Raw genomic sequence first — 10,625 nt, 5'->3', positions numbered from 1 at the left:
AGCGAGAGAGAGCGAGCGAGAGAGAGAGAGAGAGAGAGAGAGAGAACGAATGAGTAAGAGGGGGGGTGGGGAAGTAGAGTTGGCAAATTTCGCGCGTCTTTCTCACTTTCTTTTTTTTTCTTTCTTTCTTTCTTTCTTTTTTCTATCTTCTCTATCTTTCTCTCTTACTTCTCAACGCTGTTTACCAACGGACGATCTCAAATATTAAATATTAGTTTTCAAGGACGTATACGTAGTGAATTGTGTACGAGGATTGCAAAGGTCAAGAAGAACCTACGAAAAATGATAAAAAATGATAAGGAGCGAGAGAAAGAAGGTAGTTAAAATCGATATATTTAAATAATTATATACATATATATACATACATACGTACATACATGCATACATACATATATATATATATATATATATATACATTTATAAACAAATAGATTAATAAAAAAAAAAAAAAAAAAAAAAAAAGAGAGAGAGAGAAAGAGAGAGGGAGGGTGGGAGGGAGAAAGAGTGAAAGAGAGAAAAATAGAAAGAAATAAGAAAGATGAGGTTAGAAAGATCATCGGTTTTGCGTATTCGCTGTATCGTATCCGTGACGTAACAGAGCGGAACGTCGTTTCTTCATTGTATGCACATATTATGCTGGCAAAGCCGAGCGAAACCGTGTTGGCAGCACTGATGTCTGTTTGCGGATGACTGTCAAAACCTACTTTCTCGACGAAGTCCACAGCTTTTCGTGTCGGAACGAAAGAAGACACGATGAATTTATCCAATTCGTAGAACAAGAAGTGTCGTGGGCCACGGTGTCGCATGGAAGAGCGTTCCTTTATTTGAAAAGAGTGAGTGAGTGCAAGCCCCGACCTTTGTTGTTCTCGTTTACTTCGTCTCAAGTCCATCCATCGCTCGATGGGTGTTGGGCCATCGTGTCTTCTTCGGCGGAAAGGAAAACGGCACCGATTCGAACGCGAGGAGAAAAGTTTCAAACTTTCGCCCTCGCGTTTATCGACGCGCGAATCTCTCTTAACCTCTATTATTATTATCCTTTGTTAAATCCGCTTACAGTGGAGTGTTGGAGGTAGTGCATGAGACTTCAAGTTCTGTCATCTTCTACTCGCATCCAACCCCTTTTTTTTACGAGAACCAGCTGATTGGAAAGCATTATTCAATGGAACTTCTATACGCCTGACAACCATCCTTTGAACATCGACGCATTATTTCCACCAGGTACTTTAATCTTTTAATTATAGTAAAGAATCATCTATCTTTTCTATTGCATTTCTCTTTGCAAAACTTTTTTTCAACTTTAAGATATTGAAATCTAATGTCACCTTCTGTATTATATTATTTTGCGTTTTAATATTTCTTTTAAACCTTATAGAAATTATTTTTCTTCTTCTTCTTCTTCTTCTTCTTTTTTTTTTTTTTCAGACATTGACAGTCAATATCTTCGCAACAATTTTTGTTCCATAAATTTCAATCAAAATGCTTGCCCCATGACCAAAAGATTATTATGTAAAAAGTACAAGACAACCATATCTGCCAAAGCAAGTTGAATTCTATACTATATGCTGTGAAGTGTAGTTTATTGCTATGTTACTAAATATCATAAGTTTATATTCTGTTTATTATTATGATCGATACTGTTGTAAAACTGTGTGAAAATATTTAAATTAAATATTGATAAAATATTGTGTATGGTAGAGGTACAGAGTTCTCCCAATCAAGAATTATTCATTGAAGATGAATAACAGACTTGAAGAGGCAGAGTCAAAATGGACTTGTGAATATTGTACGTATGAGAATTGGCCTTCATCTTTGAAATGCACAATGTGTAGAGGTGCCAAGCCTTTATTGGGTGAAGATATTTATCGCTTACGTAATACAAGTCCACAAAGGTCAGGATCAAATGTTGCTTCTGGCCCTGTATCTCATATAAGTCCAACAGATCCATATAATCTAACCTCTCAGAACTATAGTCACAATGTACCAGCTGGAGGAATGTGGTCATGTGGCATATGTACGTATCTTAATTATCAAAATGCCTCGCGCTGTGTTCAATGCAGTAATAAGAAACCTGGTGGACATAACCAATCAATACACTCTATAGCTTCCAATTTACATGAGCATCTAGCACCACTTAGATTAGGAGATCCTCCATCTAATTTAGGCTCAAATTCTCAAGTAAATCCACCAGCAATAAATTTGCATCCTGAAAGGTACTATAATGTACAGACTAATGCACATCCAGAAAAATGGTCCTGTCTTGTGTGTACTTATGAAAATTGGCCAAAAGCTACAAAATGTGTTATGTGTTTTCATCCAAAAGAAAAAGATAAAAGAGAAAGATCTGCAACAAATGTAGGATTAATTTTACCAAGTCCTGAGAGAGATCATAATCAACGTGGTTTACCATCTCCGCCTCATGCACCTTATATTCATCAAACGCAACGAGAGGAGAATACTGCAATTGCAAGAAGGTGGTTGCTTTAGCTTTTATCTTTATTACTCAGATCTTTTTAATACGATTAAAATATATTTGATTAATGACATAGCACAAAATGTGTTGCTTTTTACAGAAGTTCACACAGATTTACTGATAGTAGAAATGACAGTTTATCGACACCACAGTCTCCGAATAATTGTGATTATGAGCGTAGATTGAAACAGTTAAGACGTCATACCGATTGGTGCTGGTTAAATGCATGTCTTGGTATTGTTGAAGGCGATAATGCACCTGTTGAAGCATATTTAGCAAGTGGTGGTGATCCAGCTCGTCAATTAACACATTCTGAAGTACTACTGTTAAACAGAAGTAGTGCTTTCGATGTTGGACACACTTTAGTACATTTGGCAATCAGGTTTGTTTTCTTCTCTGTCTTACGAATAGAAAATTTCATAAAATCAATATCTCTTTTTTTTTTTTTTTTTTTTTCTTTTTTTTTTTTCTTTCTTTGTTTATAGATTTCAACGAGAAGATATTTTGGCTACATTATTATCACAAATTGAAGGTTCTGGTTCTGGTATAAAAAGAGTACCTAGTTACGTAGCACCTGATTTGGCTGCTCAAATACGTAGGCATGTAATGAATAATATTCGTTTACGCAAGGGTTCTTTCTCTTGTTATTTTGTTACTGATATGGCTACATTTGCACTGCCTGCAGAGGTTATTATAAAATTATAATTTTTTTCCTAAACAATAATGTTCTATCAAAGTAATATATAAAAAAAAAAGAAAAAAAAAAAAAAAATATTATTTATGTTCAAAGGTGGAAGATTTACCAAGTATAGTGCAAGAACAAATGTTAGGAGAATTATTAGATAAAGAAGCTCAACAACAGCTAGAAGGAGGTGGTGGTGAGCCACCTGCATTAAATTGGTCCTTAGAAATTACAGAACGATTAGGCAGCCGTTTGCACGCACTTTGGAATAGATCTGCTGGAGATTGTTTATTAGATTCTGCTATGCAAGCAACATGGGGTGTTTTTGATAGGGATAATGCTTTAAGAAGAGCTCTCGCCGATTCTTTACAGCAAGCAGGACAATTGTAAGTAATTATTATGATGGATTTAAGATGAACTTAAAAATTTTTTTTAAAATACGTTTTCTTATCATTAAGAAAATCCATTATTAATATCTGCATCTTTTCTAATATAATTATTACTTTAGTTTTTATCCACGATGGAGAGAGTACGAGGCATCACAGGCTTCAAGAATGTTAGATTTTACATTAGAAGAAACACAATGGCAAGAAGATTGGGAAAGTTTATTAGCAACAGCTGCTCAACCCGGCAGTGCCCTAGAACAATTACATGTTTTTGCACTTGCTCATATATTAAGAAGACCTATTATTGTTTATGGCGTTAAATATGTTAAAAGTTTTCGTGGGGAAGATATAGGTAAGAAATTACTTTAAAACAAAACTTATCTCCTTTGGTATTCTAATATGTGCGTTATTTTTTTTTTTTTTTCAATCGGACAGGTTATGCAAGGTTTGAGGGCGTTTATCTTCCACTTTTATGGGAACCTTCATTTTGTATTCGTTCTCCTATAGCATTGGGTTATACACGTGGTCATTTTACTGCTTTGGTTCCCATAGAACCATATGCATCTTCTAGAATACCACCGATTTCTTCTCATGGTGGAGGGAATGGTCCATTGCAACAATTGCAAATACAAATGCAAACCACTTTTATGCCATTAATGGACAGAGAACATAAATTATTACCAATTCATTTTTTGAGTCCAGACGAAATTGGACGAGAAGAATCTATTTTAAAAGACTGGCTTGACGTTTGTAGGACGGAAGGTGGTATTCTCGTTGCACAGCAAAAATTACACAAGAGGCCATTGCTTGTTGCACAAATGTTAGAAGAATGGCTGAATCATTATCGTAGACTTGTGTAAGTAAAATCTTAAGAATAATATCATGTTTAAAGGTTAAAACCTGTTAAATGATATTATTTTATTTATTTTTCAGTCAAACGAATAATGCACCATTTTCAAGACCAGTTGCTTTACAAGATTATAGTAGCGATGGTGATACAGAAGACGAATAATAAAATCCAGGCACTTGATCAATAACGAGAATGTCCTTTTTCTATAATTTCGATACCAACGCATCTAGAATTATAACGCAAGATCTATATGATCTGAAGTTTATAAAAATATTTGAAGAAAAAAATTTGACTTAATATCATAATAGCATGCACAATGTTATATGGATACGATCGTTTCACAATATCTTTCTACTCTATAAAATTTTCTGATTCTCTATTTAATTAATCTTTGTTATAACAATAGTTAATTGAGGATGCTCTTGGATTTATCAAGACGTTATAAAAAGAAATTACTTATAAGTGTGATATAGTATATATCGTCAATTACCAAATTAAGGTTTTACAGTGATATTATCGTTTGCACAATTTCGCATAGTGTAGTATAAAAACTTCAATGAATTATTCAAGAATATTATATAAAAACGAAACTATGGATCAAGGATAATCTCGTTTTCTTTTTTCTTTTCTCTTTCTCTCTAATTTTTTTTTTTCTTTTTTTTTTTTTTTCTTTTTTTTTTGAGTAGTGTCCTATCAATAATAATGTTAATACCTAAAAGTCATAGCCATAAATCTCTGATATATGTTTACAAATTTACAAAACCATCTCTCTCTTCATCGGAGTGTGTATAAAAAGAAACATTTGATGGTTCTAATACAGACCATGTGATCATTAATTAAAGCTAGTATTACAAAAAGAAAAATTCATGTGTATAGCTGTCTTTGAATCAAGTTAACTATGAAGCTGCGTTAACGATGAAGCTGGATACAACGACATGTTTCTTCAGTGAGAGAGACAGGGTAAAACGTTGTGTTTCTTTCTATGGTTGCTCCTGGTGTGTTAACGCAATGTGATACCAATTGAAAACTGTACTTTTCTCCGTATGTAAAACTTGTGAGCGTGAATGAATTAATTATAATATAGTAGTGTCGCAATGATTAAGACAGTTTACGTTACTGAGAGTAGAGAGCTTTTTTAAAGCGATAAGGACTAAAAAGAAACAAAAGTAGTTCTACTTAAGGATTAAGATTATATCTGGTAAACACACCAATGATATATGATGTATTTGCAGATAATGAGCAAAGATTTACGATATATTTGGCTTGGCCAAACGATTAACCCTAATCAAAAAGTACAAAAAATCGTAAAAGGAAAAGTCATTTCTTTATAAATGTTAAACTATTCGCTTAAATTTAGTCTTCGTTTTTACTAATCCTAATGTAGTGTCTAGTCCTTTTAGCACTGTCATTTTTCTAATCGCACCGTGACGTGTGTGATCTACCCCACTATGTTATTATGGGAAAAGGTATGATACGTTTGAAAGACACATACAATGTGTCCAATATTTGAATATTAATAAGGAGTATGTGTCCTGTTTCGTAAAAGTAAAAAATGGAAGAAGAGTTATGTTCATTTCTTTTTCTTTTTTTTTTTTTCTAATCGCGATGATATTAACTTCCTTTATTAGATAACAAAAAAAGCGTTACATTTTTTCCTTAACTTTGTGCCGTTCCGCGCAGCATTCTCCACGTGACGTGATTTGAAATATTAATAATGATGCTGTGCCGTTATATTTCATTTTCGATAAGTGTTTTTTGCTCGTTGCCAGGATTTATAAGGCAAGTGATAAATATAAAGTTTTAAAAATTTAATCGATGCAAATAGAATTCTATATTAATATAGAGTATATATTATATAGATTATATTAAATAATATATCGATGTACAATAATTCTAAATAATGATTTATTATTATGATCATGGCATCGTTATCATTATCGTTGTCATAATCATAATATTATCATTATTTATCATCGTCGTCACCATCATTATTATCATCATCACATCATCATCATCATCATCATCATCATTATCATCATCTTCATTATCATTATTATTATCATTATTATCATTATCATTATCATTATCATTATTATTATTATTATTATTATTATTATTATTATTATTATTATTATTATTATTATTATTATTATTACTGCTGCTATTCTATTATTATTATTATTACCATCAACACTACTATTACTACTATTACTACTACTATTACTACAAAGATTATACGAGTCGTAATAAGAAATATTGAGTTAAATCAATAAAAACAGAGGTTCTATTCTCGATTTCATGCGGATTTGTTTGGTATTAGTTTTTTATTTATTTATTATATATATATATATTTTTTTAAATTTGTTATTATATGTCCTAATTGATATATTATATAAATGTATGCATGTGTGGTTGGTGTACATAAAATAGTTAGTTGCATGAATTTGAGAATAGGTATACTCTGGCCCATTTAATACCTCTTAAAAAAAAAAAAAAAAGATTAATCCTGATCTTCAATCATGCTACTAAAAATGCAATTTCTTATAGCTTCCATATTTAAAAATAATGACTCTCTATTTATATGATTATGTTAATTTATCAATAGTTATAACCGTTCATAGATTATTACAAAGTCTATAAAGATACTTAAATATTTGTAAAAAAAAAAAAAAAAAGAAAAAAAAAATCACAAAATATATATATATATTATTTTCTTGAAAAATTTATTCGATCGTGATAATTATTACAATAAATTATTATGTTTCTCTCAGAGAGAACATAATTTCACACAATTAATACATATTTAATGTTAATTCTGCCAATGATGGAAGACTCATTGTAATGAGAGGTTGATTAATAAGACAAAGATGACATAAAATGAATACATACTACAGAGACAAAAAAAAACAAAGAACATGGAATGTACAATTTACATTGAAATTGAATCACTACATATATGGGGAATTCAGTTTTTTTTTTTCAGCATGTTAATTGACATTACACTTTTACAGAGAATCCCAGGCATGAGCAAAAATGCACTTTTTTTTTCTTTTCTTTATAAATATAAAAAAATTTTATTTGTGTGATACGTGTAGTAAATTATTAATTTTCTTACGAATAGATATGTAAAGAAGAAACACTAATAGAAAAAATTTAATTTAAAGTTAGGTATAAAAAAATATTAAAACAATAAGGATTATGTTACAAGGATTAATGCTGTATATAAATGCATCATTTTTCTTTTTTGTTTGTATGTTTTTCTTTTTTTTTTTTCTCTTTTTCTTTTCTAGGAAGTTTACATAAATTTATGTAATTGGCTTTCTTGGAAGGGACGCCTATATCATGGAAAAATACAGTTTATGCAATACAGACATACTTTCAATATGATTTTTATAAAATGATATTTCCAAATAACTTTTGGTCCAAGTAGTTGACAAACATAATACTATATTTCTCCATAATTCAAGCATCGATATTTCGAAAACTTAATATATTTAAAAGAGACCACCTGGAGATTGATTTTCAGTAATACATACAATACTGAAACATATTGTAGCTGAAAAGCAAAATATTATAGGCAATTTAACATTTTTTTTTTTTCCTTTTTTTTTTTATATATAAAACACGCTATTGAGAATTATTACGTTTTACATAATAAAATGTAACGTATTCTTGCTCTGAAAAAGCATACCTGACAGACTGAGTACAGCATCATTAAAAAAAGATTTCATTGATAATTCAATGATTACAATTCATCTTTCTCATCCAAATTTATATCACTAAGATCGATTTCTTCTTCTTGCGGTGGTTCAGCATCTTTACCGTCCCAAGGTGTAATTTCAAGTATAGAAGGTAACTGAGCTCCTTTCAAAGGAGCAGTTCCACCACGTCCATAACTTAAATCTCTTAAAAATTCATTTATTCCATCGTAGGAAAAACTTCCCTTCAACAGAGAATACTTCATTTTTTTAATATTTACTGCCGCTAAAGCAGGATAACCAAATCCCCCAATTTCTAATGCATCTTCTATATTCGATTGAGCTCCTGCCTCTGACCAAACCCACCTATAAAATCGATTGTAATATAACAATGAAATTTTCATAAAAATATAATGAAAAAATATTCGGCAAGGATACATACCCCCACATTTTCTTTTTGTAATTTTCTCCAAGATCACTTAAAACTTTTAAGTACTGATTTCTACATTCTGACTGACAATCTAATATATGCGGTAACACTGAAACTACACAAAGTGGTTTATCTTCGCATGCACTTCTTAAACTTTTTTCATTAACAATTTGAACTACTTCGGGTGCTGGTATATTTTCAGCCAGTTTATCCAAAGCCCAGTTGACAATATCAGTGCTAGTACGGCCACCATCATATTCCTGTACCGAGTCAGCATTTTTCTTACCTAACGGGAAATATTTAATGGTTGGATATCCCACTATTTCATATAGACTCGCCTGTAATTTAATATATTTATAAAATATAATGAAAATTACGTATGAAGTTAAGGATACGTATGAAGAAAATAATTTACTTTGACTCTATGTGCAGTTGCATCGAGGGCTCCTAATTTTACTTTGCCTTTAAGTTCTGTAGCTGCAGAAGCCCAGACAGGTGCCAAATTTTTGCAATGTCCACACCATGGAGCATAAAATTCAACCAACCACATATCTTCTGAATTTAATACTAATTTGTCAAAATTTTCGTCAGTTAATTCGATTACATCCTTGGAATCTTTAGTTTGCTATACATTTGAAAATGATCATTATGAGTATTTAAAGTTTTATTTAAATGTGTTTGTACGTGCGTGTATATATGAGAATAAAGAAGCATATCACTTACTTTATTACCACTACCACCTTTTTTGACACCTAATTTTGCATATGCTTTCTGAGAAATTGCATTTGTAGCAGCATCAATGAGACCAGCTGCTGTACGAGGTCCATTGAAATCTTCGGGTTTATTTTTATCATGACCAAAAATTTTAACTGTTGGAAAACCACGTACACCAAATCTAGATCCAAGAGATTTATGTTCATCCGCATTTATAGCTCCTAGTTTTGCGATTCCCTAATGTAAAAATATAAAAGTAAACAATGTTTGTCAAATTATTGTTTACAACAATTTACCTTTAAAGCTGTCGCAGCTTTGTCATATTCTGGTACAAATTGTTGACAATGTCCGCACCATGGTGCATAAAATTCCACAATCCACACATGTTCACTGTCTATTACTGAACTATCAAAATTATTTGGTTTGAGATCAATGACATCCGAATTCGAAGAATACAAACAATATGCATCAGTAATTAATATTAGCAGCCCTGAAACAATAATATTTTATTTGGAAATAAATGTTAATAATGACTTAGATAAATTTCAAATTTGACACGCATTTATGAACACCATCATAATTAATTACTTTATAAATTGATATTGATTCAGTTTTTTCGCATTATACAATGTACATCATTCAAATGAAATAGAAATTAGTGTATTCTTATAAAGAGCAAAAAAAAGATATTATCCCATAATGTACGATGATAGATTGATAAGCCGGTACATTAAGTATATGCAACGAGTTAAAAATCATTGGAACTTACCTAAAAGAATCTGCATTTTTCTTAGCGATTCAATAGCTGTTTAGAAATTCTTTAAAAAAAAAAAATTATCTTTCACTACAATTCATTAAGTATACAACTGAATCGTAACGTGTCGTTTATCCATATAAAGTAAGATCGTTCTTTTCGTTCGCGGTTAGGTCTCCTCGCCTACTGCTTTTCGTGGACAATTCTGATTGGTTCATGATTATCAAAAAGAACAAAATACAATGTTATTTACAATTTTTCTCTTAAAACAGATCAAAATCAATCGTAAGTCATAAAATAAATTTATTTAATTAAAATTATATATTACAATAAATTTCGTTCTACTTTTTAATGTTATAATTAATTTACATATATATTATATTCATTTGGAAAATGCAGTTTGATAAGAATCAAATATACTTGATGTATAAATCCTATGAATCTTATTGGTCGATGATGTAAAAGCGTGTGAAAAAAAAAAAACTAAAAGAAGAACTACAATATTACGAAATATTTTAATGAAATATTTTCATCAGATCTTGATTTATAACGATAATAAATAAAACTATAATTTTTGAACGATTTTGATGATTGAAATCTCATTTTAAAGATGAAGTTATAAGCGAGAACATGACCTTATC

The 10,625-nt window shown here is 30.7% G+C and overlaps 2 protein-coding genes across 7 annotated transcripts; one reads left to right on the top strand and one right to left on the bottom strand.

Annotated features, from left to right (window-relative positions):
• The first annotated feature begins 40 nt into the window (after positions 1-40).
• Positions 41-6,020, top strand: LOC124957869 (ubiquitin thioesterase trabid). Of its 5 annotated transcripts, none has more exons than XM_047515325.1 (10): positions 41-316; positions 1,057-1,218; positions 1,423-1,538; positions 1,696-2,471; positions 2,547-2,852; positions 2,956-3,157; positions 3,261-3,538; positions 3,661-3,890; positions 3,974-4,394; positions 4,472-6,020. In XM_047515325.1, exons 3-10 carry the CDS (start codon positions 1,488-1,490, stop codon positions 4,548-4,550), a joined length of 2,343 nt encoding a protein of 780 aa, XP_047371281.1. In that variant the 5' UTR covers positions 41-316; positions 1,057-1,218; positions 1,423-1,487; the 3' UTR covers positions 4,551-6,020. The 5 variants fall into 5 exon arrangements, with proteins under 5 accessions (XP_047371281.1, XP_047371282.1, XP_047371285.1 ...); XM_047515326.1 differs by lacking the exon at positions 41-316 and adding an exon at positions 475-833; XM_047515329.1 differs by lacking the exon at positions 41-316 and having other exon boundaries at positions 475-1,218; positions 2,574-2,852.
• A 1,072-nt stretch (positions 6,021-7,092) lies between these two features.
• Positions 7,093-10,176, bottom strand: LOC124947137 (protein disulfide-isomerase A6 homolog). Of its 2 annotated transcripts, XR_007100328.1 has the most exons (7): positions 10,000-10,176; positions 9,527-9,720; positions 9,240-9,467; positions 8,932-9,141; positions 8,529-8,854; positions 8,080-8,452; positions 7,093-7,944 (listed from the first exon to the last, which is right to left on the bottom strand). XR_007100328.1 is itself a non-coding variant. In XM_047488867.1 (6 exons), exons 1-6 carry the CDS (start codon positions 10,013-10,015, stop codon positions 8,134-8,136), a joined length of 1,293 nt encoding a protein of 430 aa, XP_047344823.1. In that variant the 5' UTR covers positions 10,016-10,176; the 3' UTR covers positions 7,093-8,133. The 2 variants fall into 2 exon arrangements, 1 of the variants encoding a protein (XP_047344823.1); XM_047488867.1 differs by having other exon boundaries at positions 7,093-8,452.
• Between the last annotated feature and the right edge of the window lie 449 nt (positions 10,177-10,625).

This window comes from Vespa velutina, chromosome 2, assembly GCF_912470025.1.
Source record: "Vespa velutina chromosome 2, iVesVel2.1, whole genome shotgun sequence".
Taxonomy (NCBI): Eukaryota; Metazoa; Arthropoda; class Insecta; order Hymenoptera; family Vespidae; genus Vespa; species Vespa velutina.
This window is presented reverse-complemented; position numbering and strand designations above follow the sequence as displayed.